The 18,871-nt window shown below is 44.1% G+C and overlaps 1 protein-coding gene across 4 annotated transcripts in view; it reads right to left on the bottom strand.

Annotated features, from left to right (window-relative positions):
- SAMSN1 (SAM domain, SH3 domain and nuclear localization signals 1) overlaps window positions 1-18,871 on the bottom strand; it is a 1,266,558-nt gene that overhangs the window by 191,800 nt on the left and 1,055,887 nt on the right. For all 4 annotated transcript variants that reach the window (XM_069636417.1, XM_069636418.1, XM_069636419.1 and 1 more), the window contains 2 exons: window positions 11,841-11,984; window positions 7,844-7,994 (listed from right to left, as the gene is read on the bottom strand). In XM_069636417.1, the coding sequence (XP_069492518.1) occupies window positions 7,844-7,994; window positions 11,841-11,984 (295 nt within the window). The remainder of the gene's footprint in view (window positions 1-7,843; window positions 7,995-11,840; window positions 11,985-18,871) is intronic.

Below are 18,871 nucleotides of genomic sequence, written 5' to 3'. Positions count from 1 at the left end.
CTGCGAGACCTCGGGGCTAGGGCAGAGGCCCGCCTCCGTGACATCGACATGGAGTTCGATGATGCCCTGGCCCGGGACACCACAGAGTGAGCCGCAGGACTTGCCTGCCACCATTGTATATAGTTAGATAGTGTTAAGTTTCCTTTCCTTTTTTTTTATTGTGGTTGCGCTTGGACAATGCACCACGTTTTTGTATATAGTTTTTTATTAGGTAGTATTTTTGGTAGGTTTCATTTCATCAGGTGGGCTCATTGACCCTGGATTGTTTATTTGTACATAGTTCACCATTGGATTATTCTCATTTTTTTTATTTTCACCATGGAGCAATGGATTTCACTTTCTTTTTTCCCTTGGATTTGCTTTGGTGGACTGTGACTTTGGACACCATTTCTTTTGGATTTCTTTGGATTATGATTTCTTGTTTTTTATTCTTTTAATGACATGCAGCATTTCTTTAATTATTCCCATTGTTGTGTGTTTTCTTTTAATTATATTCATGTTGTGTTTAATACATTTTTTTCTTCATACTTCGATGTGTGGTATTATCTCATTGGTTTCATGCATGTCATGATATGGGTTTTCACATTCACTTGCACCCATTGTGTGTGTGTGACGGACATGTGTTCATTTACATACTTGCCTTTGGGGTTGTATCATGTAATTGCCTTTTCTATGTGGGTAGATGCAATACTTGGTTGGGTCTTTGGGCTGGGGAGGCTGGCCATAAGGGCCATGATTGAGGATCGTCATGACATGGGGGCAGAGGGACATGAGTGGGACATGAGAGGGGGGCCTGCTGGCAGGTGCCCTGCACTGCTGGGTTGTGGGGGTGCAGGGGGACATGAGTGGGGGCCTGCTGGCAGGTGCCCTGCGCTGCTGGGGGGTGGGGGTGCAGGGGGACATGAGTGGGGGCCTGCTGGCAGGTGCCCTGCACTGCTGGGGGTGGGGGTGCACAGGGACATGAGTGGGACATGAGTAGGGGCCTGCTGGCAGGTGCCCTGCACTGCTGGGGGTGGGGGTGCAGGGGGACATGAGTGGGGGCCTGCTGGCAGGTGCCCTGCACTGCTGGGGGGTGGGGGTGCAGGGGGACATGAGTGGGACATGAGTGGGGGCCTGCTGGCAGGTGCCCTGCACTGCTGGGGGGTGGGGGTGCAGGGGGACATGAGTGGGACATGAGTGGGGGCCTGCTGACAGGTGCCCTGCACTGGTGGGGCATGGGGGTGCAGGGGGACATGAGTGGGACATGAGTGGGGGCCTGCTGGCAGGTGCCCCGCACTGCTGGGGGCTGGGGGTGCTGGGGGACATGAGTTGGTGATCAGTAGTGCAAGCTGACATGTGGCTTGGCTGGGGGCATGCCCATGGTGGATGGGCTGCCTGCGGGACATGACCAGGAGTGCAGGGTAGTCCCCTGTGGTGTGGGCTGCCTGCAGAGGCCGTGGAGGGTGTAGAGGGAACACCTGGGAGGACCCACACTGCCAATTCACGTGTAGGACTCCCTGCGCACCCCTAAAATACACGTACCCTGCTCAAATTGCGTGTGAGACTTCACACGAACCCCAGTTATACACGTACCCCACTCGCACAGGGCCAATCGCGTGTGAAACTTCCCGCGCACCCCCCGAAATACACGTACCCTGCTCAAATCGCATGTGAGACTTCACGCGAACCCCAGTTATACACGTACCTCGCTCGCACAGGGCCAATCGCGTGTGAAACTTCCCACGCACCCCAGTAATACACGTACCCCACTCGTACCCCACTCGCACAGGCCCTTTCGTGTGTGAAACTTCCCGCAAACCCCAGAAATACACGTACCCCACTCACACAGGGCCAATCGCGTGTGAAACTTCCCGCGAACCCCAGTAATACACGTACCCCACTCGCACAGGCCCTTTCGTGTGTGATACTTCCCGCGAACCCCAGTGATACATGTACCCCACTCGCACAGGGCCTATCACGTGTGAAACTTCCCGCGAACCCCAGTAACACACGTACCCCACTCGCACAGGGCCAATCGCGTGTGAAACTTCCCGGGAACCCCAGTAATACACGTACCCCACTCGCACAGGGCCTATCGCATGTGAAACTTCCCGCAAACCCCAGTAATACACGTTCCCCGCTTGCCGTGTGTTGTGTGGCGGCCATGTATACTGGTACAGGGTTAGCGTAGCCCTTTGCGCTGGATTGGGGATTTTGATGGCTTTTCCCTGCGTGAGGGGCGTTCTTGGGGGTGTAACTGGCGCTGCTGCAGGGTCGCTGCGCCACTGTGCGCCACGGCTGGTTTTGGTAGCTAAAATCCATGAATACGCTGTGCGCGGAAATTGATTTTAGCGCACGTGGCTGGCACAGAGATTCGCACGCGCACACTGTGTGCCAGCCGCGTGCGCCACTTGTGCGCTAAATTCTATGAATTACCCCCTAAATATATTAGGGCACTTCCAGGACATATTTACACCAATCTGACAAAGCACATCTGCACCACTTTTGAAACAAATGTAAAGCAAACCCATACGTTGAGGAGCTGATCCTCAACGTATTTCCCTCTTATCCTCACCGGAGCAGGAGCTCCTGAACGTCTCTGCCGCGGGCTGCAGGAGCAGCCTGCACCATCCAAAAAGTGCTGCGCTGTGGAGGTAAGCTCCAGGCACCGTGATCTACCTCGCCATGAAGCCCCATTGAGCACCCTCATATGCGTTCACTAATCTGCCCGGCACGAGCATCCACTGCTATCGGGATGCGTGCTTGATGAACAAATCCCTTCTAGATTTGTATTTCCCGCATTTGACAGAACCGCATCTAAGATGGCCGCCGCTCCGACCTCTGCCACTGCCTGATCCTGGCTGTTCTGTGTACCTGGCCCCCAGGACAGCCTTTGCCCAGGATTGGTTGAGAGCCTCTTCTTTGCCAGCAACCAATAGCCGGCAGGCTATCAGCCGGCGCAGAAGTAAGGCCGGAAAGAAGGCTCCATGCTACTGACGGAGCTGACTGAGCGCAACGAGCGCTCTGTGCCATCAGCCTGCCCTTACAAAAACTGCTGCGTCGGAGAAACTTGGGTTAGTACATAACATGCACAACATAGAAAGACTATTTGGGCATTCCTGTGTACCAAGAGCGCTAGCTAGTGATTGTAAACCCACACGCTTATGTTGCCTAGACACCGCTGAACTTGCTCCTAACAGCAATGTAAAAACTACTGTAACGTATCGCGTAATACAACTGCCTCACATTGCGCATAACTCCTGGACTTTAGTTTAAGCCTTTATAGTCTCCGATCTGCTCTTACCTTTGGTTGACTCTCTTTGACATGTACCTGTTAACAGAACCCGCAGAAGTAGCTCATTTGCCAAAGTAAAGTAGAATGTCTATCTGAACTCATTGCACTGCATCTGATGTCATGACTCAGCCGAAATAAGCACCAAAGATTACTTAGACTTCCAACTCTTCTAGGCTAACTATAGTACTATATATCATTACTAAATAGTGCAGTACTTACTATGACTACAGAGGGATCGTAACCCTAATGCGAGAATGAATGTTTGAATACCGATTGCATTTCTGTGTGGTCGTTTCTAATCCACTGCTATTAATATAAGCTCAGATCTGTCATGTCATAATCTATCACTGACCACCTAGACATTACTACAAGTGAACTATGTATTGCACTGTACTGGGTTACTGATACGCTCATGATGCTAGAAACCAACAACTCCACAACCCACTTGTGACTGCATAGAGATCACTGTGAGTGAACTACTCATTGTACTGTACTAGGCTACTGTCACTTCGATAAACTACTGCACTAGAAACTTGAAATTAGACCTAGATGTTACTGTGTACCCCACCTGACTTAGATAACTATACCTTGGATAGAATGATCTCCACCCTTATCTATCTGACCACTCTCTGGCCCACAATGGGAACATTAAACTACTCGCCTCAGTTTATGCCCACTGTGACATTGCTCACCCCAGACACTGACCCTCAGCCTACAAAATTACATACCCCTAGCCACTATCTAACAAATGTCCCATGTGACATTTTAAACAGAAATGCCAAACTACGTTCAAGATAACCTAAAATCTATGAACCCCTAGCTAGACTAACTTCCAAACTTAGCAACAGAAGAGACCCCCCACTCAACGTCCTAAAGCCAAATTGAACCAATACCAATAGAGACCCTCACCACTCCAACAGCCCTATCAACAACCGAGGCAAATCAAGCAATAGACTAACCAAAAGGAAAAATGGCGCCACCCAGGTGACACCCAAATTAAACACCTCTTTGAAGGGTGCCCTTATTAATGCTAGATCAATAATAGCACATGCCACTGAAATTGCAGAACTTATCCAAATAGGCGACTACGATATCCTAGCCATAACAGAAACCTGGCTGCACCAAGCAGCAGGACCCGCCCTGATGCTCGCAGTGCCTCCTAACTACAACATCATCAGAGAAGACAGAACTAACTCGCGAGGAGGTGGCTTAGCCATCATTACTAAAAATAATCTCAATATAAAAATAGAAACAACCCCAAATACCAAATCTTGTGAATCATTAACAGCTAAACTTTTAACATCATCGACCCAATCCATCAATATACACCTCATCTACAGGCCACCAGGCCCCATTGGAACTTTTGAGGAGGATATTTCCATGATTCTCTCAAACAACTTAAAAAACTCTTCACAAGCTATCCTTCTGGGAGACCTGAACTTAGGTTTTAACGACTGCAAAGACCTACAGGCGACCAATATTGCTAATGTACTCAACGAACTAGGATTTACACAAAGAATCTTAGAACCTGCTCATGAAAAAGGCCATACACTTGACTGGGTAGCCAACCACAATTGTGATGTAACTATCACCGATGTCACCCCACAAATTTGGACAGATCACGCGCTAATGACCTTTCTCATAAATGAAAATACTACCCAACCCAAGAAAAATACACTGGCTCCCCCTTGCCAACTAGAAATTAAAAAAACATAACCATGTACAAACTGCTACCTCTTATACTCCCAACTCTAAACACCCTACCTGAATCACTTAACCCCTCAGCCCTAGTGAACAAATTCAACACAACCATGGCCATAGCCCTGGATACTATTGCCCCACTGAAAATGAGCCCAGAGCACACCTAAATACCTGTGTCACCCCCCATCTCAAATCCTTAAGGATTGAAAAGCGGAAATGTGAATCAGCCTGGCGTCTAAATCCATCAGAAACCAGCAAAGCAGCGCTCATTAACGCCTCCAAAACCTACAAAAATGAAATAAGGAGTGCAAAAAAAGAGAACTTTAATAACAGAATACTGCAAGCAAAATCCGGAACCAAAGAACTATTCATCATACTAAAGGAACTGGAAAACCCTATCCCCGTTCCAGACAATTGCGACAAAAATAAAATTTGGTGTTCCAACATCCAAAAGGGGCTAAGCGACTACTCTCCAGTCAAAAATTGAGAAAAAGAAACAAAATATTCCTCCTTCAAACATCCAAAGAGGCAAACTACCGTCCACCACCAAACCAGAACAAAAATCTATTTCACTAAAGTAACTATCCCAGAGATTGAAAAAATAATACTGTCGCTCAAACCTTCCAATTGCCGAGGCGACATTTGCCCAGCCCAACTGATAAAAGATGCAGCCAGAGACCTATCCCCTTTTATCTCTAAACTCATTAATGCTTCCTTTGCATCAGGTACGATACCGGACAACCTCAAACAATCAAGGGTCCTCCCCCTCCTTAAAAAACAAACTTTGGACCCGTCCATTCCAACCAACTACAGGCCAATTACAACTGTACCATTTCTGTTAAAAATATTAGACAGAGTGGCCTACTTACAGATCCAAAAACACCTGGAGTTGCATCAACTACGAGGCACTAGACAATCAGGCTTCGGGCCTCAGCATGGTACCAAAACCGCACTCATCGATCTAAAAACCCAGGTCGACGAGCTGAGAGACTGTGGTAAAACAGCTTTACTCCTCCTTCTGGATCTCTCAGCGGCATTTGATCTGGTGGATCATGATGTGCTCTGTACCCACCTGGAATCTGCAGCCCACTTCTCCACACATGCCATCGCATGGATCAAGTCTTTCCTAAGTGGTAGAACCATGAGAGTATTTTCCACTTCTGCAGCGGCCGACCCTGTACCTATCACATGTGGCGTCCCCCGGGGCTCGTGCGTCTCCCCAACCATGTATAACATTTTCACGAAGCCCCTGTTCGATGATATGGACCTTCTGGGTGTCACCTACACAAACTATGCAGATGATACCCAGATTCTCATCCCACTTACGGGGGATTATGAACAGGATTTGGCCTTGGTGAATAAGATATACCTCATAATTCAGGCATGGATGGCCTGTCATGGTCTATGCCTGACCGATGACAAAACGGAACTCATCATACTGGGGAATACACAAAACATCAAAAAACTGAGCGATGACTATTCATCCTTTGTGATAGATGGCAACACCATTAAAGTTGCAAAAGAGGTAAAAACATTAGGTTTTTATCTCAACTCTTGCCTATCTTTATCAAAGCAGGTGAGTGCTATGGCCGCTAGTACAGCATACATATGTAAACTGATTAGAGCAGCAAAACCCTATTTGTCTACAACCAGCTGCCTCACCTTATCAAGAGCTTTGGTATTATCCAGATTGGACTATTGTAACGCTCTTTACATATTAACCAACAAACATACGCTGCAAAAAATCCAAATTTTGCAGACTAATGCCCTCAGAGCTGCCTTGGGAATCTCAAGAAGAGAGCATATCTCAGACACCAGAAGACAATCCAACTGGCTCTCCACAGCTGACAAAATCAAACTCAAAACACTATCACTCACATACAAAAGTATCAATGACCTAGCCCCCAAATACCTAACAGAAAGGTTCAAAAGAAGAACCTCCCACAGACCTACCAGAGAAGCATACACTAACCAGTTAGTTGTGCCCCCATTTAAACTGAGCACTGTCGGAGGCAACAGCTTCCCTGTCAAAGCGGCCCAGTTATGGAATTCCATCCCTTCCTCCCTAAGGTCTGAACAATCCTACCTACACTTCAGACTTAACTGCATCAAATGGCTCAAAGAAAATGACCATTAATTGACCTTAGACTAGGACCGCCTTATTTCTGACTTTATATGTATACTGTGTATACACCCCTGCGCACAAATACCTATGTACGTAACTGTAGATAACTGCATTTAATTTGTATATAACCTTTGTACAAACGTGTATTACCACATCTATCCTATCTTCAATGTACCATGCAACCCTTTTTGGAATGTGTTTCTGTAACTTGTAAGCTTAAAGTATTCTTGTACACGCGCCCGGTTACCCTCGGGTCTGGCGCGCGCTATAAATAAATAAACAAACAAACAAACATACAATGGATTAGGCTGAGCCTGCTCAAAGAATGCCGTTTCCCCCTACGGGAAAAGCAATGCAAAAAGAAAAGAAAAAAAACACTCCTTTTTTCATGATTTATAACTTTTAAAAGGTTGGATGAATTTGACCAAACTTTCTTGTTTTGGGAGTCCCAGGCAAGAAAATATTTTTGGAAAATGTCATACAGATCAAATGTGTCAAAAGCTATAAGCAATAGAATTTGAGCAAATTCAATGTATCTTTGGTTTCACCATAACTATAGGGAGACTATGGTCACCCTCGAATATATACACACACACACACACACACACACGCACGCACGCACGCACGCGCACACGCGCACACACACACACACACACACACACGCACGCACGCACGCACGCACGCGCACACACACACACACACCTTCATCAATGCTGCACTTCTTCCCATCTGTTGGTACTTACTGGACGAGCTCTGTCCACTATTAAGACTGAACAGGCTTTCACTGGAGTCGCTGCCTTTAAGGGATACTTTTTCTGCATGATGTGCCCCTCCAGGGTAACTGTTTCTGTAGGAGCATGCGTCCCCATCTCCGTCTCCATCGAAATCTTCTCCCTGAAACAAAAACCACATAACAGAACATAAAAAAGATGTAGAAAGAGTTATCCGTAAATGAACTGATGGAACAATCCTGCCATTGTTCAGCTTGTGTAGACCATTGATGTGCTTAATGACAGCAACAGGCTGCCCACATAGTGAAATGCTTTTGTAAATAAATGAGATGCTTTCCATATGACGAAATAGAGGTGACAAAAATGGTGATACACTATGCACCTGATGGGTGAGACCAAGCCGGTACAGATATGGGTGTGAGGCCATAAGAACATGGTACATTCCGCAAAGAGATCCTTTGCAGCAATAGTAGAGACTGCAGCCTAATTTATTCATGGCCTGCAATTGTGTTTGCAGAAATGTAGTAATTTGTAACTCTGCTACACAACACCGCACAGTGTGAATCCTGTAATTTGACTTCATTTTGCAAGCAATGCTATTTTTAAAGCACCAAAACCGCTTTTTGACAAATCAAGACCGAGTACGAGACAGTGACAGAACCTTTTCAAGAACCTTTAGACCGTGCTTTCTAGGTGTGAAGACACACAAAACTAAACTTACTCAAGAAAGCGTTCTTGTGATGCTACATTTAATGAAAAGGATCTGAGGGTCACTTTCTAAATAGCCGAGATTCACGAAGTGTTCACTGCTAACCCTGGGCCAACGTGTTTGCATAAACTCTAAATCACGTGAGTTCACACCAATGAAGCCCAAACAAACTTGATGGAATTTCCTTCCTGGTGGGGGTGGGTCAGTTCTGTCGAGTTCAGCCTCATAGGTTAAATAAGTGTGAAGGTCTAGGAGTAAGAGGTGGACACAAAGGTGGCATGTTGATTGGCAAAGACCTTTAATATCAACAAAAATCGGGGGGAGTTGGAGGAAATCCTAACTAGCCCTACCTCTAAGAGGGTTTTCCCTGCCTCAACAAAACTAGCTACTGAAACTGTCTGTGTCAGAATGTACAAAGTAAAGTTTGCCGTCCTGTGTCCAAATCCTAACCTATCCCTCACAAGCTAAACCTAATATAATGTGACAAGGGAAATGTCTTTTTGCTGCTGACCTGCAGCCCAGGTTTTCCGTTCAAAACAAAAGTTCCAAAAAGGTGTAGGAAAGCCAACCAAAGTTCTACAAGAAACATTCCCAGACTCTTTCAGCTTTATCAAAAGTGATTTCTGTCTCTTCAATGCTCAAGATGTGTCCTTATCTGTGATTGGCAGACCTACGTCCCCGGTCCTGTGACAAGGAAGAATTGCCTGGCTCTCTTTCCCAGACTGTGTTGAGGATCCCTAACCCTTGCCTTCTCAATACCCCCTTCTTGGCCCACTCTCCTGCCAAGTGGGGTATTCAACGATCTTGTTCTCACCGTCCCTATCCTTCGTGCACTAGCTGAAGAACACATGGCGGTGGGCGATGCCATCCCTACAGGCCCTGCCTCTGACACTGCAAGTGTCTGCTGGTGGTGCCAGTCATGGAATATCAGAGACTCTAGTGACCAATCAGGAAGAGGCATGCACTGTGTTAGTGGCATGTGGCTGGCTTAGGGGCTTCCCATGATATGCCGTAAATAGCTGGGAGCCAATATCTGATGAGACATCATGTAACCCAAGGCTGCAACCATCTTATCTTGAGCATCTGGCAGAAGTGGCAACACCTCTTATTTTAGGCACAAGGACCACTACTCTATTGAAGATGCACTCATACAAAGAAAAGAAATTGAATAAACATACTCAAGTATATTCTCTGCCACCAGAATCTCCAGAGAGAGGCAGATATGCTAGAAAGCTCAATGGTGCATGATGTTTGCTATTGGTGCTTGGTTCACCTTCAAGGAAAGCGGTACAGTGCCCACTGGGATGTTGTCCATTGAATTGATTTGATGTTTATTTATGCTTGAGCATTTTGTGGCACCTTAAGGATAAAATCACATAATAAACCATTATATACAACATATCAACTAAAACCACAAACGAGTAAAAAATGATTTCAGTCCAAGTAAAAACGAAATTGAGACCTGTCACTTCTTTAAATGTTTAAGAAATTGGAACCAATAAAGAAGAGGTTTGAAGTGTACTTGCGTTGAGCTTGCAGCCAGCTTAGGCCTTAATTCAGTCTACCCTCAACCTCTATGCTTTATTATTCAATTAACTCAAATTGAGCAAATCTTTATACTTAGGTAAAGCCTGTATCCTGGTTTTCCATTAATGCCCTGAAATGTACATGCAAAGGAACTTGTGTGAGCAACCACACGTTTGTCCAGGCAAGTGTACTTAGGTCTGCTTTGGGTAGTTTGCCTATCGTTTTCCAGCAGGGAAAATAAATGTCAACATTCTATCATGTAGGCTCTACAATAGAGATGCAGATGCAATTACATTTCATGGTTACTTAGCCAAACAATGTAGGTCCCTGCTGAGCTGGATGGGTCCAAAATATGGACCTCTTGATAGGGGTCACACATCAGAAAGATATGGACAGAAAAGAGGGTATTACATGATTTTGTAAGACTCGATGCCTGCAATTTCATCGAGTTGCTTGATTCCGATATCATCACGTTTGGAAAAATGAAGCACACTCTGAATTTCTAAATTCATGCCAAAAAAAGATCACTAACTATGAGCGCTACATATTCGATTCCACTGCACAGCATAAGGGGAAAGCAATGGACAATTTAGTGATGAGGCTCAATGGAAAAATACATCATTGTGAGTTTCACCAGCAATTCTGTGCTGGAGCTGTAAAGTCACCGTCCACAGCTGTATGCAGATGTTCAGGTTTCAGAAGAAGGCTGCCACACAAGCCTTGCAACCTTGATGAAAGCATTTTTTTTTAAAACATATTTTTTGTGTTTTCAGAACAGAACAATCGAACAATTCACAGTAGCCACCTTCAAGGTTTAAACATAGCGAAACATATAGATTCACAAAAAGAGAAAGTTGCACTCGTAATACAGTTTTGCATTGTGGAGGACAAGAGACACGTACATGAGAGAGGGTCCTGGCAGGACTAATGCAAATTGCCTGATGCTACTGCCAGCAGGAGACTCAGGAGGCAGAAAGTATGGTTTGCCAAGCAGGGCAAATTAGTTGAGACCATCACGAAGAGCGGCCCAATGTACCAGAGTCAGCCTGACCACCACACCTGGACCTTTATGAATGTCACCCTTGCCGTACAGTATTTGGAAATATGGTATGGTCCCCTCTCCACAGAAATTACTTGCTAGTGGCTCAGGATACATATTCCAGATATCTTGTAATCCAAATGGTGTCGTTTAATTCAGATACTGTCACTAACCCTGGACTTAATAAAACATTTTTTAAATAAGGGGTGCCTATAAAAGAAAATGGCCGCCTTTCTTTCAAAAAGAATTGAAATTATCTGATGACTATCTTGAATTGTAATAATACATGGTCACTCCTTTCTAATCTCAATCAAATGGCCCGTTCGAGTGTTTTATGAGAATACATTAAAAGGACAGTTCGAATTTGCCAGCTTATGAAAGTTTCCCGGCATTATGTCGAACGCTAGATGATTATGGCACCAACCACCTAAGCCTCATTTCCCCATCGCAGTCAGCTTCTTCAGTACATTCTGGCATTCCCAAGGGGTGTGGAGCCCCCTAACATTGTCACCCCAGTGCATATGCCTGCAGGCTAACTGGAAACAAGCCTCTGCCAGTGAATAGCTTGCTAATAGCATGAACCGGAAGCAATGGTACACAGTGTTAATAAGGAACTAACAATAACCAATGTATTTTATAACGAAACATAACTAAAGTAAACAATTCGTATTTATGGCAATCTATGCATATGAATATTCAGCATAAATATTACATTGTTCAAAGAAGAAGTGTACCCCATCTTCAGAAAGCGCCTTGATGTACTTTTTGCCCATCTTTTTCCTCATCGTCAGGGACATGGCCTTCATCTTTTTCCCAATGCTACCTGACTTATTGGATGCTTGGTCTCCCCCTTCAAAGGCATTTTCGGAGTCGCATATCTAGGTTAATATAAAAACAAATAATAATATGTGAGTTACAATGTAATTAACAAGAAACTTAAAATAATCCGTAGCACGCACCTTTAAATTCTATGCACTTTAACTTTAAACTTAGGAGGGTTAGAATGGGACAAACATTTGGTCTAGGCATCATATAGGAGTGGCTCATATTCGCGGATCAAAGTTTCCTACATTTTGCAATAAAAGGTTTCCATGCTACCTGAGGGTGCAATGTAGAAATATATGTGTCTAATGGATAGATTTTAAAGAGCATTGGGCTACTGACATATGGCAAAACTACAAGAGGAACAGAGCACTAAGTGATCAAATTGGTGCACACAGGCCCAACTCATGCCGCCTTGTCAGTCCTGTCCATCAGCACTGGCTTATGCTCTATAGGCCAGTCTGAGCCTGGCCTGAAGACTTCCCATCATAAGCCAAATGAATATTATACAAGTTCAGATTGTACTCCACATTGGGGCTGATTCGCAGAAATAAGGAAAATAAAAAAGGGGATGTTGCACTTTGTTTACATGCATGATGTAAAGACGTGCACAAGTCACGTTATGCATCTACCTGAGTGACCACCATCCCCTCTTGCACATGAATCTGGACCTCATTGCAGCTGGATTTATGATTGGTTGGCACGTCTTAGGTGATCTGGCTGAGTGCTCACTATGAAGTGCCCCACAAAAAGGAAGCATCCAGTTGCCTGATCTGCCTGTCCACTCCACCACACCGTACCTGGCCAAACTTCACCACTTCTCGAGGATCCAATATTCTTCCTGCCTGCAGCATGTCCCTGAATTCCATCATACCACACCTTCACTTTCAACCAGACCGTGGCTGGTCGGCATACACCACATGGTTGAGCGAAGCACTGAACAGCATATTCCACTACACAAAGAAACATAGAGTTGCCTCACCACCATCCAACCCAGAGCATGTTTCTGAGCAGCCACCATCCTACAACTGAACCTGGACCTTGACTTGTCTATCTTGCCTGCCCATGCTACCAGACTGAGCATAGCCTGCACATAACCGTTCCATGAAAATGATTCCACCGGCAGAATAACTCTTAGCAGCCACCATCCTGATCCTGCAATAGTACCCATCCTGATCCTGCAATAGTACCTGAATAGTCAGCGGGCAATGTGTGATCAGGTTGATCGCTGACCTGGAAGTGCCCCAGATAAAGAAACATCCATTTCCTGACCTGCCTGAACACTTTTCTAGACCCTGCCTGGGCCGCACATTGCTCCTTCATGGGGTGACCACCTCCATCCGACCATAACTAGGGAGATCAAGGCATCAAAGCCTGGGAGGCCTGGCAAAGGTCCCTTGGACGATGGTGAAATTGTGTACCTGTTCACCAGACCTGCCCTCCAGGAGCTCTGGAAATATGGCGCCAGCCTGCACATTTTGCAGTGACTCTTGGGAGGTAATGCGTAGTTTTACTACTGTTTACTTTTGTGCCATCATTTCTCCCCCACCACTTCAGTGCAGGATTGGTGCTCTCCTGGCACAAAATCTTAGCTGATTCTGGGAACCCTGTCTCCAGCCATCTGGACTTGTTTGGGGTCCCCCCTCTTCTCTTTCTTTATGCTAGGGTAGTGTCCGAAGTCTCTTTTCTCCACTGGAATGGTGCTCGGTTCCTTCTCTCCTCCTCTCTTGGATTGGTTCTGATTCTCCCTACACCGCTTCCCTGTACCCCATTATTTTGTCAGTTCTGTTTTAAATCACCATCATCACCTTCCCCCAACATTTATGTTCCCTTCGTCTCTCAATCCTTTTACAAATTATAAAACTCCCAGAAATGTGATTGCTACCTTCAGTCCTTTTCTGTTGTGGTGTGTTTTTGTTAAACATATATATGTAATGGATTCTCAAATGAAATACAGGAGACAAAATACAAATGTATAAACATTCCCAGCAATTACAAAGTTCCATGACACATGTATGTAATTATGAAATCAATGTAAAAGTCTTGCATTCTAAATACTGTCCACAGATGTGGATTTTGATGAATGTCAGAATTGTACTCTTGATTGAAAGTAGATGCTGCGTACTGTTCCGATTAAGGCGAACACGCACTCCTTATCAGTTTCTGCTCACCTATGTGTAATGGTAGATGAGTATTGAGGCACTGCTTTGAAGAGCGCAGTGGGTGGGCTAAAGATGGGGTCATAACTTCAGCACGTGAATAAAGGAAACGTAGGACTACAAGTTCCAGAATTCCACAATAAACAGGACTGGGTGACTTTCTCTGCCTGGCAAGGGAGACTTGAGAGGTCTGCACTAGCCTTATCATCAGTACATTAATTACAGTTCACTAAATGCATTCAGTTAAAGGAAATCTGAATTGTCCATCACTGTTTACACCGATGAGCACCACCATAGACTAACCGTTATCAACCCTATCTGTCAACAAATAGGGATCATGTGGATATGCTTCCATCATTCAGGCCTCCGAACTCTGGAAACACCTTCCGTGAGAGATTAGGACAGTACCGAAACATTTGGCCTTCCACAAGGCCTTGAAGACCAGGCCCTTCCACAAAAACAAACATCCTGATTGTTTTACCTATCACAATTTCTAGAGCATCAAGTCACTGTCTTCGATGAAGATGTACTACTCTAAAGGTAGCCATGATAGCAATGCTTATATTAATGATAATTTCAATAAAGATAACAATATGAATAACAATACTAATAATAATAATACAAATTCTTGAATAGCGTAAATGTCTTTGTTATCTATGCCACAAGTATATAGAAACACATTATTGTTGAATGATTCATTTATCGATCATACAAGGTTAATATATCTTCAAATTACCGATCTGAAAAAATATATCTTATCCTGTTTTGTGCTTATGGGTGCTTTTTGAGGACACAATATGCACTTTCATTAAGAATATTGCACTTTTAATTCTGTCTAACTACATTTTTTATAAAATCATAACAATAGTTTAGTGGTAGATATGAATTATAATTTAGATTATGATTCAATACCATCCCTGTTTCATATTGTACATTTCTCTTTTAAATGCATAGGCAAATATTCATTAGTCCTAGTATTTGTTTTCTCGAGCAAAATTGCAATGATGTATAAATATAGGAGGGACCAAAATACCAATTTCTCAAAATATTAGCTTCATCAAGGAGTTTGACTTGACGAAATCTTAAATGCTAAACATTGGTTCTTTCCGTTTCCTTGCTTGGCATTCAACCTATAGCAACGGAAAATAAAAAGTCATGAAGGTAGGGAGTGGAAACTGACATAATGAGGCCTCAACCACTAGAGCTGCTCACAGTATGAAAAATGCTGACTTTGCACGGTGGGCCTTGGCGCCGGTAAGCGGGGCAGTGCAGACATTGTTAATGATATGCAGGACTAAGGCTGGATTAACATTTGTAGATGGGAAAGGCCAAGATGCCAAGTGTCTGAGAAGGCAGCCGGTAGCCTGGATGTTATCTCCGATTTAGGACATTTCAGAAGGATTAAGCCACGTGACCAAGGAAAGCGCAAAGTGTAAAAAGGACACGGGGAGTATGCTTATTAAATTGAAAGAATGCATCTTCCCAGTGATTGTATTATTCCTCAATGCCGAATGAGGTTGTCTGTTAAGTAACCCTTTATCATCTCCGAGAAGTGAATAAAATACCCTGTTTAGTATATTGGGAGTTGCTGCGTTTGCTTTAGAAGGGCACATACGGCAGGTTAATGCGTTGCAATGTAATGAACTAACTCTGTCTCTTGCTATTCTCTTGCTATTCTTTCCAAATTCGTTTTCTGGACTGTGTTTTCCCTAACAATTGCGAGGCCAAAGATCAGATACATTTGAATACAATATTTCATGTTCTGAAGATCCGTACAATGTGATCATTTCTTTCAAATTAAATTGGAAAATCCTTTAGCAACATTGATTCTATAAGTCCCAATTTATTCTGCTCATGGCTTGAAGGTTTAGATGGATTTGGGGCAAGATCTCCCCTGAAAACTACTAACTAAAAATCTCTCAGACTGGGCGCTTAAACTGAAGACGAGTCCGACTCACAAAGCTGGGCAAAGTCTAAGTTGGCTCTTTGTTCAGTAGGGTTGGAGCCAATCCTTCAAATGCCCCTGCACAGACCAGTCAACTGGTTGCATGACGTAATTGCTCCTTTTGAGCTAACCCTGCCTTTAATAAATCCACTCACATTCAAACCATCTAGGTCATTGAGGACCACATACAAAGAGTTTGGAAGCAGTGATACATTAATGTGATCCCATGATTTTGCAAATCTTAGACATTATTGCCTCCATGATATGAGTCAGAATGCTAGTGAATACAAGACCCTCCCGGGCGCGGTTCAACAGAGAACTGCCAGAATTTAAACTCAAATTTAAAAAGTTGAATGCCAATAGATACAATACCGTATTGAGATAAAACTGCTTCAAGCTAAATCCGAATTGTTCAGCATCATCACCAAATTATGCATGCAGTCTGCATAGAGGCTGCACAAACCCAGACAAATAAATCCTTCGCAAATTACAGTCCTCTCCATTAAAACCTGATCCAATAGTCCACTCACAGGAACTATGATAAAGACTTTGTTAAAGTCAATTTATTTAGAACTGATATTATCATGGTATCAGTGCAAGGCTACCTTAGGAGAGTGGCTGCTGGTGATATCAGCTAAGCCATATTCCATGGTCGCCTCCACTCAGCCCTCAAGTCTACACCATGACCTAATGTGAATAAAATCCTACTTAACATAACTGAGATATCATAAACCAGTGAAATACAGACCTCTTCTTTGGTATTTACTTTCTTTGCCATATCTTAGGTACACCTCTGTATGTTTCTATCAAGGATTTGTAATCTATCACCTGCACCTGTGGCAAACAAAGTTTTACTCTTGATTAGCTGTACGCTCACCTAAACAATGCAAACCAAACATGCACAAATGTGGGGGTCTTCACCATGTGCAGCCCCATTTGTGCCAACACAGCCAAAAGGTCTGATTTTCTAGTATGTCAGAATATCTTACTCTAAGACCATGGGCCTCATTTTGACCCTGGCGCTGACAGAATGAAGGAGGCCGGTACGGGCCTGGCCCCCTTCATTCCATCAGGGCAGATTATGAGGTTCCCTTTGCGGGTCACGGATCAGACGTCTGGTAAAACCAGACGTCTTTTCCGGGTCCCGCGAGGGGAAGAGGGAGGTAACAACGGGACACTTGTAATGTGCCCGTTGTTACCACCCTCCCCATTCCTATTGAGCCCTATGGGGGCTCAAATGGGAATGGGGAATGGTTCCTGCAAGGAGGATTTAACGGGTCCATCTATGTCGGAATGACCCGGTAAATCCCCATTGCAGGAACCTGGTAATGGAGCCGTTTGGAGGCAGCCATGGTGCTAATAGCACCAAACTCGTAATGAGGCCCCAATAAACTTTTAAGGAACTCTAAAGGTTGATAGCTCCAAGGCTTTGAATTAATCATAACCATTGGCATTTCTCTGGGCAACCCTCCAGACTATGCCTTTTCATACATTACAGAAGGGGAAAGACCATATGCAACTCAGACTCATCCCTACCCCAATAGGGGCAGTCCAAACTCTTCCCATTGTTTTGTTTGTCCATACCACTTAACATGGATCACAAAAATGTTAGCAATTGTTTAGTAACTGCCTGCTAAATGGACAATCCTTCTTGGTTTTACCTTAGAAGCTCATATTTCCTGATTGCACTTGTCCACATCTCATCATGATAGCTGGAGATCCCAAATGTCATGTACAGATCATCTGGATTACCTTTTAAATAATAGCATCATACAGCATCCAAATAAATGGTAGAGATTTTTCCCTAAAACAGGTCCCGGATAGCACCATTGAATGTGGCTATTCTTTTACCAGGGCTTGGATAATCATTATCCAAAGTGGCAGAAGGCGATTGATGGGTTAGGGAGGTGTCTTGTTGTGTCTATTAGCATCCTTTCATGATGGCAACATCAGTGTAGGAGGCAACATGGCACATACAGTTATTATGACAAAGTACTGCTTGAGAAGAGTTACACTCATGTGAGCTCCACACCTTAAAGAAAACTAAATATCACATTGGGAATATTCTCTGTGAGACTCATCTCCATGGATACCCACAATCAGGAACTACCACTAAAGGGCCAAACATTCCTCATACTAATACTTCACAACACCACTGTGTGGTATGTAGCCCAGTCGTACCTGCTTATGAGGTAAATCAGACAAATACATGCTTGACTGCACCTTGGGCTTCTTCTAGAGCACCTTCTCTTTCCTCCAGATCCTGCTGTGTCCTGATTCTGTTATACTGCTGTCTGACCAGAATTTCAATGAGGCGTGTTTACCTGAACTGTCTAATTTACTCCAGTATTTTGCTAGTGCTAAACCAATTGGATTAATTTTAGTTCAGTATTTTCTTCTGGATTGCTGAACATTTTTTGGGGGACCTTTCTGTTTCTTTTGTCTCTGGAATTTGACGTTTTACTATTGTGTTTTATGCTCCCTTGGTTTGGAGCCTTTGAATGAATCATTTTCTCCACAATTGTATAGCCTTCTGTAAGGGTGTGAAAGGAGGAGACCAACACACATGACAGAAAGTAGAGAGAAAACCCTACCTTTCCCTAACTCTAAGAGGGTGCCACAACTAAAACACTATGGAAAATGTCAGCATGTCTGAAAATAAGGGGTACACCATCCAGTGTCAAAATCATAATTCTATCCTTTACACTTGAACACAAACTAAAGTGGTTTTACTGTCATTTTGGTCCAGAAGAATGACTCACTTCCTCTGAACACGTACAGTTCTATATGTGGCAGTTCAACAAAGTAGGGGGAATGTCTTGCTTTCCTTGGCCTTCTC

Source organism: Ambystoma mexicanum, chromosome 7p (genome assembly GCF_040938575.1).
Source record: "Ambystoma mexicanum isolate Mex_15411 chromosome 7p, UKY_AmexF1_1, whole genome shotgun sequence".
In the NCBI taxonomy this organism is placed as follows: domain Eukaryota; kingdom Metazoa; phylum Chordata; class Amphibia; order Caudata; family Ambystomatidae; genus Ambystoma; species Ambystoma mexicanum.
This window is presented reverse-complemented; position numbering and strand designations above follow the sequence as displayed.